Source organism: Prinia subflava, chromosome 1 (assembly GCF_021018805.1).
Source record: "Prinia subflava isolate CZ2003 ecotype Zambia chromosome 1, Cam_Psub_1.2, whole genome shotgun sequence".
In the NCBI taxonomy this organism is placed as follows: domain Eukaryota; kingdom Metazoa; phylum Chordata; class Aves; order Passeriformes; family Cisticolidae; genus Prinia; species Prinia subflava.
In genome coordinates this window covers 136,180,914-136,199,690 of record NC_086247.1, presented here as the reverse complement: position 1 = coordinate 136,199,690, position 18,777 = coordinate 136,180,914, and the positions used below count along the sequence as shown (strand labels likewise).

The window sequence follows — 18,777 nt, the reverse complement described above, 5'->3', positions numbered from 1 at the left end:
TCCTTGTGACCCTCCTTTGGACAGTCTCTAGTATTTTTTTTCTCACATTGTGGCACCCAGAACTGCCCCCAGCACTCGAGGTGAGGCTGCCCCAGTGCAGAGCAGAGGGGACAATCCCGTCCCTTGCCTGGCTGGCCCTGCTGTGCCTGATGCCCCCAGGACACACGTGGCCCTTCTGGCTGCCAGGGCACTGCTGCCTCATGTTCAAACTTGCCATCATGAGGACCAGGACCCCCAGGTCCCTTTCCATGGCACTGCTTCCAAGCCTGTCACTCCCCAGTCTGCCTGTACATCCAGGTCTGCCCCATCCCAGGTGCAGAATCCAGCACTTTCCCTTGTTGAACTTCATGTGGTTGGTGATTGCCCAGCCCTCTGACTTGTTGAGGTGTCTCTGCAGGGCCTTTCTGCCTTCCAGGCAGTGAACAGCTCCTGCCAGTTTTTATCATCTGTGAACTTGCTTAGTGTCCCTTCCAGTCCAGGGTCCAAATCATTTATGAAGATGTTGAAGAGCACAGGGTGGAGGATGGGGCCCTGTGGAACCCCACCAGTGCCAGGTCACCACTCTGATGTCACCCCAGTCACTGCAACCCTTTGTGCCCGACCCGTGAGCCAGTTGCTCACCCATCACATGGTGTGCTTATCCAGCTGTGAGCTGGACATCCTGTGCAGAAGGATACTGGGAGAGAGCACTGAAATCCAAAAATGTCATTACATCACCTGGCTCCCCTTGATCAACCCCATGGGTTACTTTGTTACAGAAGGAAATCAGGTTTGATGAGCAAGAGTTTAGTCTCATGAGGCCATGCTGGCTGTGACCAGTGACTGTGTTGTCTTTTAGATGTTTTCCAATACCTCCCAGAATAATCTTCTCCATAACTTTATCAGGCACTGGGGAAGTGAAATGAACAGGCCTGTAGTTTCTGGGATCCTTCTTCATGCACTGCTTGAAAATCAGGACATTCACCAGCTTCCACTCAGCTGGGACTTCTCCGTATTCCCAAGACTGCTCAAAAATCATCTAGAGGTTGTGCAATAACATCATCCAGCTCTTCAAGGAGTCCTGAATTAATCCCACTAGGCCCCATAGATTTGTAGGGATCCATCTGGAACAGTACATCTGGCACAATTTCATGGTTGACTGGGAGCTGATCATTCCTGCAGTCATGGTCCTCCAGCTCAGGGCACCCTTGGTCCATCATCCTTGTTGAAGACAGAGGCAAAGAATGTGTTAAACACCTCAGCCTTGTCTCTGTCCCTGTGAGGAGATCATGTTCAGCCTGTAATGGGACAAAGTTATTTTTACACTTCCTGATGCTATTAATATATTTGAAAACACTCATTTTCTTGTCCCACGCAGTTCTGGCTGGCTGGCTGGCAGCTCAGCCCCAGCTGAGCTTTGACTACATGAATTTTCTTCCTACAGCGGCCATCAGTGGCTCTGTGTTCTTCTCATGTCACCTGACCTTGCTTCCACTGGTCATACAATCCTTCCTTGTTTGCCTGTTTTTTTAAGAGAAGAATCCTGTTCTGCCAAGATGGCATTCTGCCTCACCTGCTTGACTTCTGACATTTGGGAATTGCCTGCTCTTGTGCCCTTAGGAGGTGATGTTCAGACCAACACTGATGGATGCCAGCATCTGCAAAAACATGTTCCCAGAGGATCTCACTCACTAATTCCCTGAGCAGTCTGAGTTCTGCTCTCCTCGGGTCCAGAGTTGAGATTTTTGCATTTTTCCTTCTGTTAACAGACTTAAAACTTGATCACTTTGTGGTTACTGTGGCCAGGATGGCTTCCAGTCTCCACCTGCTCACAAGACCCACCCTGTTGACAAGCAGTAGATCAAGGAGGGCATCTTTCCAAGTGTGGTCCATAAAGTTGTCATTCAGGTTTTTAGGAATGCTCTGGCCTGGGTTGTGCCAGGTATGTGATGTTCCCAGTTAATTTCTGGCAAGTTGAAGTCTCCCATAAGGACAAGAGCAGTTGACTTGGAAGAGTCCCTTAGTTCCTCAAAGAATAATTCATCAGTGTCCTGTCCAGGTCTATAGTGGAGTCCCATGATGGCACCTGCATTCTTTGTTTGTCCCTTGATTCTCATCCAGAGGCTCTCGACTGTGCCACTGCCAGCTGTGAGCTCCATACATTCTACCCCTTCTATTCCATGCAGTGCCACCCCTGCACCTCTCCTGCCCTGCCTGTCCCTCCTGAAGAGCCTGGAACCATCCAACAGGGCACTCCAGGCACAGGATCCATCCCACCAGGTTTCACTTATGCCAGCAATGTCAAATCTCTGGGACTGGGCCAAAGCCTGGATTCCCCTTGTCTGTCCCTCAGGCTGGGTGCATTAATGCAGAGATATTTCAGGCATGGTACATTGCAGCCAACATCTCCTGAGGCAGATGGAGGGATCCCATTAGTGCTCCTTTCCTCAAGTTTTGACACACCATCCCACCACTCATCACTGGCCAGCCTGGCTTTGTCCCTTTCCCCCTTCCAGGCTGGTTTCAAGCTCTGCCAATGAGCCTCACCAGCTCCTGTGCCAGAGCTCTTTTTTCCTTCTGAGATTGGTGAATGCCCAATGATGAACACAAACGTAACTGGGGAGTAAGGCTCCTGCCAATGTGCAAAAGTAAGAAGCTGTATCAAAGTCAAAGAATGAAGACCTGATAGTTAAAGACAGCTCTAGGGATCAACAAAGAGCATGGAAGTCTAATTTGTCATTGATATTTCCAGACATCTTTATGGTGTCATATGCAAGCTTAAAAGGGAAGCTAATGATACTGTAACCCAAATATGTGATGTGTTGACAGAGAAGAAATTTTTGGACTTGGAAAATATTGGTAGAGTGATCTTTGATCTGTGAGACTGTTTACAGGAAAGGGTTCCCAGTTAAACAAGCCCAATACCAACTTCCTGCATTCAATCTAAGAAGATTTGTTAGGCTGGCTTCAACTTAAACAGAGAAATGGACACAGGTTCTTTATCAAGCCTGAGAGCTTAATGCTTGGCTTTGGAATGATGTGCTTAAAATTCCATGCATTTGTCTGTACAAGAGGACCATCAAATCATAGGTTCTTGTCGAATGTTGACATTCAGCTCAGATGACATAATTATTCCAGCAGATGACAAGCTTTGTTATAACTAAAAAAACACTGGGTGTCCCATCATCAGGAATCAAAGAGTGTTAAATGAATGAGTCTTCAAGGCTAAGATAAATAAAGCAACTCAACTGAATAAGTTATTTTCCAAATTCTTATTTTATAAAATAGAAATGTTTTGCCTCCTAGGACATAAAAGCACTGTGCTGAGAATAAAATAGATGTCTCTATTTATATTTGTGTGTGTATGTATGTATAGATAGATAGCTAGAATGAAGTTTGTAGTGGAAACATCGAAAACTATTAAAAAGATGAGCTATTACAACAAATAGATCTAGTAGATCTAACATGACTCACTTTTCTTGGGGTTTAGCATTAATAAAGATTATTTCCCGACGGTCAGTAAGCTCTTGTTTACTTAGTTCTTCCAAAGACAAAAATTTCCCTCCATGTTTTACCTACAAGAAAATTAGCATAAAATATAAGGTGGTCTGTTCAATTAAAGATGCAGAGAAAATATACATTTAAAAGATACCTAAACAGCAATTTAAAATTCATAATCTTAAACCAAAGACTGTGTAGGAACTTATAAAGCCATTCAAAATATCTGCATTATTTTCTTCAAAAATTTTTCTTAGGAAAGATTGTTTATAAATATTTTAGCTTGTAGTTATTGGTTTGAAGCATTCCAAACACTTCCAGAATAAAGAAATGTTCCTGCCTCTGAAGGCTTTACAACACAAGATGGAATTTTCAAAAGCAACTAAGTGCTTTAGGAGCAGGTTTTTCACTGATTGTCAGTAAGACTGGTATTTCTAACTCTTCTGGGTATTTTGAAAAGTCCTTCTCAGATTTAAATTGAGCAGAGCACTAGTAAGTGATACTGGAGTAAGTCTTTATATACAAACACTTCTTTTGTGAGAGGAAGGGTCATGACCAAGGTGAAAATATGAACTCTTTGCTTCCTTATGTAAAAATAAACAAACAAACCGCCCATAGGTCATACAATGTCAAGTTAGCATTAAGTATAGTGCAGGGAAAGAGACCAGAAGAACTAAAGTTTGAGAAAGGATCTGGAAAGGTCTGAACAGCTCAGACAGGATTGGGAAGATCATAAGTAGAGAATACCATGAAGATGATTTCATCCATTAAGATAATCAAAAGATATCTGTATAACAGCTGTGAAATTTCAGGACAAGAAAATGAAGTATTTTCTGTAGCCAGATTTTGGCTGTTGCTACAGTACTTTTTCTTATTAAGAGGAAATTTTTACTCTTTCTAAATAGAGTCATTTGTTTAGAATAGCTTACCTGACCACAATCATAGAATCCATTAGTAATGATATTACTTGATGATAAATATCCCATCCGGCTGTACTTTTGGGGAAGATTGTTATCAAGTAGCTTTTCCAGAGCAGCTTCACTAAACTTATTTCTACGCCTTGTTGACAGATTAATTTCTTCTAGGATGTCCAAAGCACTGATAAATAAAATACAAAGTCTAATTCATCATTAAATACTAATTAAATGTCATTATACAGCTCAGAGTTAATTTTCAGCATTACCAAGGCCCAGATAGATTCACTTCCAAGGGCTGATCCTGTGCCCTCTGGGCCAGCAAGGAATGGCTGTGCTGCACAGAATTCCTTCTATAGAGAAGGAAAACACCGTGCAGTGCTCAAAAGCAAAAGCAATTCCTTTAGGTAGTTAAATGTCACCTAAAGAAATGCAGACAGAAGGACGTTATGTACCTTTATCTAGAAGGATGTTATGCACCATAGAGAACTTGGGAGAAAAAAAGATGTAAAAGGAATAATGATCAGATCTGACCATATGATACAGTCTAGGCAAGCTCTCTCCCTCTCTCTCTCTCTTTTCAGCTGCAAGGCAATTTGCAGATCCACTTGTGCATTATGCATTGTGTGAATCCTTCTGGTCTAGGACTGCTACTGTGTTTGGGGGAGCACAGCTGGCAGATATTTGCTAAACATGAACAAGCACGGAAACACAAGGAGCTGTATCAACACCACCAGAATGGCAGGATTTTTGCAGCACAGAGACAGAAACAAATAGTAATGTGAGGACATGGGAGGACAGGAATAAATTTCCTAAGCTTCTTCTAGTGCGGAAACACAAACTGACAACTTTTGACCTGAAAAACTTTGGAAAACCTCACTAATAAAATAAAGGAAATCAGGAGAACATTGCATACTGCAGTTCTAAGACTGCTCAGGAATGAAAGAAAAACAGGAAAAAAGGATGATATCTTCATATGTTTGTGTAAGAGTGCATATTCAAATTTCTATCTGTATGTGTGTGACTATGCACACATACAGATATTCTTCATGTCTCAAGGAAACAATTTTATATATACACTATATATATTTTTTTTTTTCCTGTGAACTACACAGGCAGCCTCAGCTGTGGACATCTACAATGTAGACTTCTGAAGGGATGAATTCAGTTGAATTCCAGGGAACAAATTTTTCAGGCAAAGCAAATGACATTTTTCTTACAGAAGAGAGCAGTGGGAGAAGATAGCGGAAGAGTAGTTCAGGCTGTATGTCTACTCCATATTGCAGATAATCAGCAAGTAACACAGGGAACAATTTTAAAGGCAAAAATGAATAAAGAAAGGCTAATCTGTACAGCAGGGTCTAAATCAAATGACATTACAGGCACAATGGCACATTGTCCTTGTATGGAAGAAAGATAAGCCAAAACCAGACAAATAAAACAGCTGCACCCAAAATTCCGTAAAGAAATGAAAGCCAAAAAATGCCAGGAATCACATAGAAATGGAAACACTGATACTTCCAACAGAATAGAAAAAGTAAGGGACAAACCTGAAAAATGCAGAGGCAAAGTTAGACACAACTATTCAGGGACCGAAACAAAAGGAAATGTTTCATATGTTACAAGTCAGAGAGGAAAATGTAGGTCTCTCTTACTCAACGTGGGAAGAAAACTCGTAACAGATGGCACAGAAAAGACTGAAGTGTCTGATGCCTTTTTTGCTTCAGTTTTTATAGAAAGCTTTCAAGCAGATGCCTGGCAGTAATATTAACAAGAAGGTAGAAACAGTAGTCTTAAAATGTCTAGGATAAGTTTGCGGAGACAAGGTTAGCAGTCCCTGAGGACACTTACCTCATGGACACTATGAATTTGCAAAAGCAACATTGGAATTATTTATAATTGTATTGGAAAATTCTAGGCTAGATGGCTGGAAAGTGGTGAAGGGCAAAGACAGTTTTGAAAAAACTATGAACAAGAAAATTATAATAGAGATCATTCAGCCAAATTTCAGTGTCCGAAGAACACCATACCAAATTATTAAACCATCAGTTGGCAAGCAACAAGAGATGAGAAATAGCCATTATGTATTTGTCAGGAATCCATCATGAAAAGTCAATCTAGTCCTTGCTGCAATAGGGTAATTGACTTAACATATAGGCAGAAGAAGAAGATGTGAGATATGAGCTGAATTTGAGATACGTTTTGACTTTTATAAGCCTTTTCACTTATTCCTACTTGGATGCTCATGACCAAGTCAGGGAAATAGCATCTACATGAAAATAAAATGAAGTGGTGCCTGACTAGTTGAAAAACTATGCTTAATGTATTATTATCAATAATATGCTGTCCAATTCGAAGGACACATGAATTAGAGTCCTGCTTCGACACTGTCACAAAAAGGAATTAAATAAGAACAGTGCCATATGCAAGATAGAGAAAATAATTACTAAGCTTCTCCTGATGGTGGTATGACCTCACCCGAAGTACCTCCTCCAGGCTGTGAGATGGTACTTCAAAATGGCATAAGAAATTAGAGAAATTCAGAGAAGTATGATGAAATGACACAAACAAAACTTGTCTAACATTTTTACTTTGTCATCAAAAGAAAGAGAGAGGGACATGAAAAATGAGAAAAATCAGTGAGTTAAACTCCAATTACTATAAAAAGTCATTATTCAATCTCACTGAAAGCAGGACAACATGATTTGTTTTAAAGGATATTTAAAACTGAGAAACCCCTTCTAAGTGAAAGGATGTTCCAGCACTGGAACAGGTTACCTCAGAAAGCTGTGAACCTCCTGCAGGATCAGTATTTACCCAAGCCAAAATATGTCAGTGTACCTTATTCAGTCTTACACTAGGATAGGTGGATAATATCACCTTTGAGGTCCCCTCCTGATCTGAATGGATTCAAAGTATCTGCAGTCACCAGAGAAGTGCCCAGCAGAGGGAGCAGGGCCATTACATATATTTTAATTTAACAGTAACTAAAAGAGTCTCCTTGTCTGAGAAGTCCCGTGTCATAATTCTTATAATCTAAACCAGCTTTTGTAATTCAGATATATATATATATAGATATATAGATAGATATATATATATGGAACTGGGAGTTCCTAAGAAAAAATAAAATAGAGCCACTTTTCTGTGACACTTCAGCACACCTGCAGCTAACCAGAGCTTGTAAATCAAATCTAGCCTGTGTGTAGTAAGTACAATTTACTGCACATTAAACTTAATCTGAAACCTTTCAGTTTCAAATGTATGGGGCACTGTAGTTCCTGATATTGACTGATATAAGTTATCGTCAATATAAAGCCTAATTCAGTCACAGAAACAATAAATGTTTCATAATTCTAGACAGTTCTCTCTGTAGGCTTATATTTTGTCAGAAGATTCTGTTTCTTAAAATCAATACCATTTCATCTGTAACATCTGTGGTGCAAAAGTAGTTTCAGCTTATCAGAAAGCTTTGTTATTCTGCTATAAATATATAAAGACTGACTTCAATTGAGTTCTCTCATCAAAAATTTTCTTTTGACTTTTGATATTATTTCTACTCACCCTAGCCTGCACAGTTCAACAGCAGTTGGTTCATCACTTCCACAGACCATAACAGCCCAACAGGCATTTCTTCTGACTTCTTCATTCTTAGAATGCAGCAATTCAACGAGTGGTCCCAGCCCGCCTACATTTCTTAACTATTAAAAAAGTGAAAACATTGCCACTTACGTATTTCATCTATCCCAACAAGAACAGCTTGTGAAATTCACCTCCTAAAACATTCAAGCTTTGTATAAAAGCTATGCTGTGCTGAAAAAAAATCATTTATGGGGGTTCTGTGAACTCAGCATAGGTGGGAGCTTTACAGTGGTACAAGGCAGACATCCTTTCTGGCTCTGCCCTGCTTTTCAGTTATTAGGCTGTGGTGTGGAACCTGAAGAGACTACGCAACCCAAGACTGCCACAGAGAGTTACACAGCTTTTTCTGTGTTCTGGTGCCTCCTAGAAACTAATTTACATCACAATACATTTGAATTTGTATTGTATGTATGACAATCTTATTAACATCCTATTCTCTTGTGTGTTACAGTATCTTTCCTATACACGCTGGAGGAAATATTGCTCATTTGGATTTTTGAAGAGAAAGACATTTTAAGGACACTGAAAGAGGTAAATTAATTATCTATGCCCCTTATTCATGTCCTAATTAATAGCCTTGACCCATGAGAAAACCCCAGCTTATGATTTATGAATGCACATAGCATCATTCTTATTTATGAGAAGAAAATACTATGACCAATTCATAAACAGCAAAGAGTTCAACTTGCTGGATGTCACTGATCAAAGGATTAATTATATTTTGAGTTTTGTCTGAAATACATTTACTCCATGCACATCCAGTATCTCATTAATCAAGGTCAGACATTGCCGTTCAGGCCTTGAAAATGGGCAACAGAACACTGAGGGAGAGTAAAGAGGGCTGACTGAACTTCTCATCTTCAAAATTCAGCCAACAGTTGCAGCTGAAAGAAACTTTGGTGTTTAATGCTCCTAAATAAACAGATCAAGATATAGCCCTGTTAAAGTTCATTGAAGTCACTGAAAAGCTGCAAAGCATTAATTTGGTGCAAGCAAACACAGTCATGAAAATTCAAGTTAATGAAAACCCATTCCAGAATCTCCTAAAACTGAGCTAAATTCAGCAGAACGAGTATCACAAAAAATAAGTAACTACCTAGAAAGCTCAGGACTTCTAGGTCAGACAGATTCCTGGTTAACTCCCACCTCTGATCCAGAAGCATTATCAATAAACACAGGCTCAAAGAGCAGTTTTACCTCAGTCCGTGCATGTGCATCACAGCCGAAGGCAGCCACAGCAAGCGCTGCTCTGCTCTGCACTTGGCTGTTGGTTGAGCGCAGTGGCCCCACAAGGGCACTCATGATGCCACGGCTCTGGATTCGGATGTGGCATGGCTCTTGCAGGGACAGATTTGTTAGAACTGCAATGGCATTGGAAATGGCTCCATCTCTCTGGGCATTCAAGGTGCTCATTAATGGCTCAATTCCTTCAGCCTGAGCAACAACACTAGCAAAACGAAAAAGGGGAAAAATATTTGTTATTTTAGGATCATTTTTTCTTCTTTGCTGTTTCTACCAACTAAACTAGTATTATAATTCAAGGTTTACATATATACATTTGTAGGTGTCTGTACATATAAATGTGTGTGTGCATGATTTCTATGTGACTCACAGCAAGAAGTTCAAGAGGTACAACCTCAGCAGACAAACCAAGTCACAGTCTTGTGGACTCTAACTTACAAGGACATGAATTCTCTCTGAGGATTGAACAAGTCAATTAAACCCTGCATCTTTTCAAAGGTGCAGAATTTCTGTATCTTTAGTTCCAGGCAAATGCTTCTGCAACCTCTTATCACCTCTCCCCATAAACATTCTAGCTGTACTAAAAGGATTACAGTGAACAGAGAATCCAGATCAACTAGTCTAGGAACAGCAGATCCAGTTTACATATTTCCTCTGTTACAAGATGATATTGCATCCACGACTGGATGGTGCTGCCCCTCAGTAATGTAGTAATGCTCCTGTGGCCAAGACCTAAGACAGACATGCAAAATAATCTATTATTTTATTGTTATTTCAATATATTTTATGTTATTTCAAATAACATTGGGGAAGATGGTTGGGATTTTTTTCTAAGGAGAATCTCATAGATTCAGGTTAAAGAACAGTCAAGGAAAAAAATCAGCTGATGGAGCATTATTAATGATATTGCAACTTTGAGCACAAGACAGCAGAAGGTGTAAGGAGCTGCACTACTAGAGGATATATAATTCTACTTAAAGCTTATCTGTTTGTTAAACAAAAGTTGGCAATATTGTTAGCAATGGGAATGCACAGATGGCAAGTTGAATTTTCATTGCAGCTGCTTTTTATACCCTCTACTAATATATGTTGTCTACATCAAAACCATAAAAAACTCTTCAAAAAGAGTTTACACTTTTTATAAGTTTTGCTGAATTTCTGTGAACACAGTAATACAGGAGATCTATATGTGAAAATCTTGTACTGTAACAGTACTTTACCAAAATTTGACTAATATTTGGATAACTTTCACAGTTACAAAATGAACCAAGCTCAGAAGTATCACATAAAAAAGAAATCGCTATACTACCAAAGACTGTTGGCATTGATAACAAACAAAAAAAAAAAATCATGAGGAAAGCTGACAGCCACACTTCTATGCAAACAGGACAGAAAGTAGAATACATGCCAACTTGTGCCACTAATAATAAAATAATTATTAAAATAATCCCAGTACATGGGCAACATGACGTAGGTCTTACTGTGAACTCATCTTGGTGCAAGTATCTCCACACGGTCAGAGAGGGGGATACAGATGCTCCTGAGCATATCTGGAATGAATGGACAGAGCCTAATGGAATCTGTTACTCTCATCTCTGCCTCAGGGTACAAGGCAGTGGCAGCTCTCAAGCAGTGCTGGTGCATGGATCTAACAGTATCTGGCACACAGACAACAGTTACTTGTTTGGAAAACCCAGGAAAAAGCAGCAATCTAGGGACTGAAGGTGCAGCATTAAGATACAGGGTCAGTGTGGTGCTGCCTAATTAACCCTCCTGGAGCACCAGTAGCTTTAATGCAAGTACTTAGGTCTCCATTCAGAAAGTAAATCCCATGTTTTCAGATGTCCCACACCGCACCCCTCTGTCTTCCTTCAAGTACTTTGATTTCATATTGTGTGTCCTCCTTCCCCTTTCCTCCTTGACCAGATGAAAAGAGCTGAAAATGTTTTATTTGTTGCATGGCATTTTTTCTTGTGGTTGTTTTTTAATTAGGTAAGGCCACTATACTTCTTTGGTTAATACTGTCTTATCTTGCCCATGAAAATGTTATCCAAATTTTCAGCTTCAAGACTATCCAGGCTGCTGTATGTGAAGAACTTCTGGACATGCTGATTGCACATGTAAGAATGAGCTGTACAACACCTGTATCACAGGCTTGCTGGAAAACATCACACTAACAGCATGTGTACCACAGGCCATGAGGTACCTGCTGGCACAGTGTGGGTGAGACTCACCATACACACCCTGCTGCACACAGCAAGGTGTGTCCACGAGCTATCTGATTCACTGCATCACATAGTGCATACACACACTACCCAGGAAGGAAAAAAAAACAAAACCAAAATCAAGCAGTTTCTCCTTTACAATGGATACACAGAAATTTCAGGATTTCTGGGACAGATTCACTACTCATAAAATGCATTTTGCTGGTGTAGTATATCCAACATTTCTGCAGTAAGTACAAGACTTATCATTCCTATACTACACCCAAGAATATACATATTCTCCCACAGGAGCTCCTAGAAAACAGACTGGCTACAGAATGATACACAGCACTGAATGACGTAGCCAATCACATCATAAGCAGATTTACTATAATTTCCATAAAACCAGCAAGCACTTAACAAAAGAGCAAGGTGACGGCTCCTCATATGTTCAGAGCTGACCTCAGCAAGGTACAGAGCACAGCCAATTTTCTCAAGTGCCACTCAACTTCAAAAAGGTTGAGAACCACTGATTTAGAAGATCATAGGTATTTATTTCTATCCTGCGTTCTCCTTCTGCGCAGACTCGTTTTGAATCACAATTTCATGCATATCATTTAATCAAGTAGCACAACTGAGCACAAGGCAAAAAGAATTTGTTCGAAGTGACAATGGCTAGTAACAAGAGTTGAAGGTAGCCAACACCTTTGGGAGTAAGTTTTTAAGAGGGTGTGAACATCTAAGGCCTTGCTGTGTCCTGGTAAAGAGAGATGCACACAGAAGGAGGAATGGGGAATCTATAGTTCAACTCACTCCTTCTCCACAGGCCTCTGGAGAACACAGAAATAGAACTGTCACCCTGGGCCACAGAACCTGACCTCAGAAGGGAGCTGAGAGGATGAACGTGGTAAAGTTTAGGGTGCTAAACTAACATACACTAAGTATGGAGGTCTTTGTTCCCTTTTATCTTGGGTAGAGACATGCACTGTGTAACTTTTTTACTATGAGGCAACTAAAGACAGAGAATGCTTATACCAGCTCTGCCTTTGCTTAATGCAGATCAGCACTAGAGTCTCCCTGCCTCCAAAACACTCTCCTTCAGACACATCCTACTGAGACTGTGCAATTTATCAGTGCTTCTGCTACAGAACTATATCCTCAAGAAAGAAGGGAGCTTTGGTTTAGCTGAAAAGAAATATACACTTTTTGATGTGGAAAGGGAGTAAATTAAATAAATCCACAAGCTTTTTCCTCCATGTTTTGTATATATTCAAAATATATACTTTCCTAAATGAGGAGAAAAAGGGTTAGGGAAAAGGAAAGAAGACAACAACAAGAGAAGGAAAAAAAAAGCACATTGTATTGACTATATTACCATTTTTTTCTCAAAAGTGGGAGCTACCTATCTGAGCTACAAACAGGAAGAAAAAAAAGACAAGACAGGTGTAGCAATTGCAGAGCTTAAATTAAAGTTAAAATAATTGAAATGTTATGAATTACAAGCACATATTATGATCCTTGGAATGCCTAACCTAACAGGGTTAGGCATTTACCTTAATCAAGGTATACACAGTCCCAGTACTCTAAGGATCCTAAGCTCTTTAGTGAAACAGTAAAATTCTGATTACAATTGGATTCAAATTACCATATTCAAAAATAGCTACTTTTTTTTTCAGCTGTCATTGGGAAGACAAATATAAAAAGGTCATATAATAAATATTTGATTTATTCATTTAAAATAGACATTGTAATGCTAAGACATTTTCTTGAAAATTCTCTCAAAGATAATTCAAGACTTAAAGAATAAATGCTGAGAGACTGAGGGAAAACAAACATTTTCTTTACTATATTTACTGCAAAAATAAATTAAAATTTGACAATAAAATCATGACCAAAAACTTCACAATACAAACTTTTTTTTAACAGACATTTTGGAGATGTGTATGAATGTCACTGCAGTGAGTATTTTGTTGATTTAGTTGTCTGGAGTGCAATAGGAAAGCTCAGATAGTGGGAGTGTGTTGTGAAAACAACAAGCAGTAAAAATTTGATGAAAATCCTGGGCAGTTTTTATACTTTATTTTATTTTTAGTATTATAAGCAAGAATCTGTGGCAAGAATCACCTCTTTGTTGGCATCACAGGAGCCTAAAAGCTCTGGTCTGTGACCAAACCTTCTAGCCATGGCAAGAAAAATAGCAGATTATTTACTTAGAGCATCAGGAATGGTCCAGCTAGATTTTCTTCCTGAAGAGATAGTCTAGCCTAAGGGAGAAAGCAACTAAGAGTGTTCAAAGAGCTGCCAGAAAGCACTGAGATTGCTCCTCACTAAACAACCTCTGGGGGAGGGGAGATAGAAGAGCAGTGGTACAGCCTGACACCACTGTTTACTCAGGATTGTACTAAATTTACACTATTGAGATTGACACTTCATAAAAATGGTAAAGTATGTTTGGTTTTGTTTCTTCTACCATGACTGAACATAAACTGGTTTATATTCAATTATATTTTTATTCACTTCTATGCTGTTTATTAACCCCCTCCTGGCTGAGGATTTAACACAATTTCTGCTCAGAAAAAAATCAGATTTTTCCTCCTCACTGGACTTCATTTTCTTCAAATGTGTTTCCAACTGCATGCTTAATTTCTGTGCAAAATTACTGTGATTGTGTGTGAGGTGCTTAGCTAGCCATTTATGCCTGTGCATAGCTCATTTTCATACATAATTGCATGTAAATTATGCATAAGAATTATGCATTTAATTACACACATTTTTTAAAATCAACTCTATCTGTGTTAAATCGCATGACTTCTTTTTCACACAAGGCATTTTTGATCCAGCTCTCTTATGCAATTTCTGTCTAAAAAAGAATATCATAACCAGAAGTTTGAAAAAGCCTCAAGAAATAGCTTCCTTTTTATTCCTTAAATGTATTAGTATTCTTCATTAGCCTTGTTATGCCATCAGAATAATCACATCCAATAAATGTCTTCTGCACTTACCAAAATTTTCAGTTTGTGATTTAATTATTTTCAAAAGCAATTGACTGTTGTAAACAGTCACTCGTATTTTATTTAAAGACTAGTATTACTTCAGTTTTCTTCACTATACATGGGAAATTAATGTCACTATGTTTTTCTAAGTAAGGGAATCTAGCACAAGAGACTCTGATCTACAATCTGGGGGCCCTTTGTGCTCCAATAAAATTATTGATGATATCAACAAACCATATTTATTTTTCATTTCAGGAACTGAACCCTCTATTCCTCTTTTCTAATGATGAGCATCTTGTTAAAACTGCAACAAAACCAAAACTCAATAAACCTCACAGTCTGGACATAATAAAATCTCAAACTGTCTGGGTTAGACAGAGACTGTAATACCTGACTCTCATTTAGCAATTCACAGAGATCTAATGTCTATCATTGAACTCATCTGACAAAGTTACACGGATCTCAGTTCTAAAACTGTAGTATACCTAATTTAAAATATGACAGGAGCATTGGTAATGAACTGTATGTTCATGATGCCTCAGACTATAATACTATTTGCAACCATTGTAAAGAATTTCTGATGTTTCCGCTACTAAGTGGAAGGCTTGAAATTCAACAATAGAAACCCTTTTTTGCTCCTGAGACATCCCATGTGTCTTCAGCCAGGATAAGTTCATTAAAACAACACAATTCTCATCTGTCTTTTTTCTGACTCAAGATGTAGTGCGTGCAAAAATCAGTAACTAAGCACAAATATTCAGAGTCTGGAATCCACATTGTTACAAAAGCAAAGTAAGAGGGAACATGCATGTGCTGCCACAGCAGCCTTCATGGAGATGGAAGGAAAGAAAAAGCCAAATCTGTCCCCAGAATTCCTTTGAATGCAGGAGCAAGGAGACCATGGTTCTTCTTCATGTTTGGAAGCACCAGCCCAGGAAGGATAAAAGGGCTGAGCCAAGTCAGTCGCTACACACAGTACTTTGGATTGTGAACTTCAGCTTTCTCTTCTGGATAACTCTTTTCTGGACAACTCTGGACACATCTCAAATGGCAGTAGTCTGTTTTGCCTTGGTACAAGCTCAAGCTCTTATGATGATTTAGAGTGCAGAAATTTATGTTTTTAGCTTTCTGTCTTTAAATTATATCTCTAAGAAAATAAACATAAACTACTATGTTACAATAAAATTGCTATGGTTGATTGTCAAAATGTTCAGGTTACTTGTGAAAGCTTACCTTTGTCGGATGACAGTCCAAGTGGACAACATGCCATAGTCAGTGCATAGTTAAATTCACAGCAGGGCAGAATTAAGTTTGCAGGATCAGTCATAACTCTGAAATTTCCTTACAGACATTTCAAATAAACAACTTCACACTATACTCAAATAACATACACTTAAATAATTTAGTTTAGAAATCTACAGTACAGCTGGCTGTATGAAAGATTTTTTGACTGCCAGCAGGGCACAGCCCCATGTCCATGGGTTGTGTATCAATCATCTGATGTGATGTTAAAGTCTTAGTGGGAACCCATTTCTGAGTGACATCCCAGACACAGGACTTAACTCAGCTTTTCTGCCAAGGCAGAAATTTATCATAAAACATTTTTCAGTTTTCAATGGAAGTCAAGATGTAACTTGCAAGGAAAATCTTGTGAGCTCTTAGGTAGTGGGTAATGACTTTGTTGTCTTTTTCTTTTTTTAAAACAGTACCTCTCACAATATGGTCATACAGTAAGAGAAAGAAAAAAGAAGAACCTGTTTGTGGCCTGAGATAACTGTATTTTCCAGGGCGTAGATGTGGATGCTAATGTAAAAAAGTAACAGCACAACCCGCAAAACTCAAAAATATCCCTTTACCTTGAGCACATTAGCTCAAAAATATAATTCTATCACTAGGGGTCAGTATTAAAACATATTACATCTACACAATACAGCTAGCATTCTATTGTTGATTTCCTCCTTCAGAAAAACAAACTTATGTCATAAAGAACATTAAACCACAAAAAAGACAAAACCTACAGTGAATCATCACCTTTTTATGCGATTAAATATAGCCCTTGTTCTAGAAATTTCTGTTTCAGTTCTCATAAATTAACACGTATATTCATGCAAATGTAATATCTTACATAATATTGACAATTTAATATTTATGTGAATTAGATTCCATCTACAGTCTTGAAAGAGAAAAGCTGTTTCCCATTTTCTAATAGAGAAGATTACTACCTAGTGATATTACTACATAATGGTGATAATCACTACTTCCTAATAATAACAATATTTAGAATGTAAGAAAAACTGGACGTTCTTCAAATTTATTCCTTGACAACCATACTTGTCTTATAAACAATAAAAAAATCTGTTGTGTACTGAAAATCTCAGTTGAAAAAGGTGAAATACTCTCACTACAGGTGAAACAGATTGAGGTTGTATTTTGAGGCATTAGATCAGGGTATAAATTTCAGTTTGAAATAATAGATATAACATCCTCTAAAGTCAAGGGAACAACTCACTTTTTTCCTCACTGGGCACTGTCCATAACCAATGAGTTCCCAGCCTCTCCTCCTATCCCAAACTACTCTCAAATCTTGACAATCTTGATACAAAGCATACATTCAGATGCTGCACTAATGCCTGGAACCGCCTATATGGATATAATCTTCACAAATTCAAATTCACAGGTTCTGTGATTCCTGTGAAGGATTTAAGAATTAGAAAATTAAATAGCATAAAGCTTGCTAATTTTGTAAATTTTGGGGTGATATTTTACTATCTTAAATCCAGATATAAAACAGAAGTTTGTCACATGACAGTTGTTATAAACCCCAGGAGAAATATTCTGTCGTAAGTCTGTCACGTACCACAACTTCCTGCAGCCCTTGGTACAGATGAAGAAAAAACATCCTTTTCCTTCTTCCCCCAGACCAAATTCTAACTGAAAGCTATAAATTTTGCACTTAAAATAAACAATTTAGGACAAATATTATTGAGGCTATTAATTAGTTTTCATGTCCAGTACAGAGTTCTAAATTCCCGAGCATATGTTTTCCTTTAGTGGCAAATCCATTAGGTGCCCAGAATTCAGACATTGCCAGATTTATGAAGGCAGCTATTAGAAATGGCATTTGTGCTACAACAATACTGAAGAAAAGAGCTGGTCAAACTAATGTCTGACTAACTGGTATATGTGAGAGCTTATTTCTGTGGGCTACTTCTAATATCATGTTTATATTTAACATAATTATCTTATCCTAAATACATGAAAAGCTAAAATAATTTATTATACTTTAAATGAAAAAAAAAATAGGCAGAGGCTGAGGTAAGCCATTTGTTCCAGGACTAGATGTGTGGCACAGAATCACTTATTTTCCTGCCCAACAGATGACGCTGCTGTTTCTTTGTTCGCTGCAATTGTTCCATTTATGCATCACATCCATTACTGAAGTGACTGCGCCCACACTGCCCCACGCTTGGACACAGCAAAACCAGAGAGCTTCAGGGATTCTTTAAATGGCATTTTGCTGTCCAAACAACTGTATACAGCTTTCAATAAAGCAAGTTATTGCTCTGGATTAAAAAAAAAAAAAATTATTGAGAAGATGGATGCAAATACCCAGCTGAAAATAATTCTCTTTTTTTCCAGAAGCAGACCACAGAAACAAATTCTGACATATATATCAAGAATGACCTCGGAGCTATGCACACATAGTAACACAACATGTTAGAATAAGCACATGGGATTTTAAACTGCAATGCACTTTGCAATTTTATTTTTACTGAGCCTAATTATTAACAAGTTTACAAGGATTTATCACCAATATTGATCAGCATTAAAACCCTGTCCTTATGGCAAAATTCTTATAAAAGCATATTCTGAGGGTGTCAGTCTGTAAACTAATGACGCATTTGAGCACGGTATTTTTTCCTACGTGCTATTGAAGTGGGACACAACATCAGCTCTGCAGCAAAAACTTAAATGCTGAAATATTTTAGAAGTTATTTATATCAATTGCTATGTGTTCTGGTAGAAATACTATTGAAAATCCATGTTCTTCAGTAAACCTGAAAACTCAAACCACTTGTATGGGACTCACGTCCTCTTCTGGTCTAGATTTTTGGTTAAAATACTATGGGAAGCAGAGTAATTCATTAATTTCTTTATTTTTTGCCAAATCATGGTTGCTTGAGGACTTGTGTCAAATGACAAGCCGGTCTCTGTCCCATCCATTGTGAACGGTGTTCTAATTACCAAACCTCCACCATATCTGACACCTTTCTTGGCTGTCTCAGTGGAGAAACAAAGGATTGATTG

The 18,777-nt window shown here is 38.5% G+C and overlaps 1 protein-coding gene across 5 annotated transcripts in view; it reads right to left on the bottom strand.

The window, feature by feature from the left end:
• Positions 1-18,777, bottom strand: part of ARMC3 (armadillo repeat containing 3) — a 65,517-nt gene that overhangs the window by 11,969 nt on the left and 34,771 nt on the right. For all 5 annotated transcript variants that reach the window (XM_063413772.1, XM_063413753.1, XM_063413737.1 and 2 more), the window contains 4 exons: positions 9,228-9,477; positions 7,953-8,089; positions 4,407-4,575; positions 3,454-3,554 (listed from right to left, as the gene is read on the bottom strand). In XM_063413772.1, coding sequence (XP_063269842.1) covers positions 3,454-3,554; positions 4,407-4,575; positions 7,953-8,089; positions 9,228-9,477 — 657 coding nt within the window. The remainder of the gene's footprint in view (positions 1-3,453; positions 3,555-4,406; positions 4,576-7,952; positions 8,090-9,227; positions 9,478-18,777) is intronic.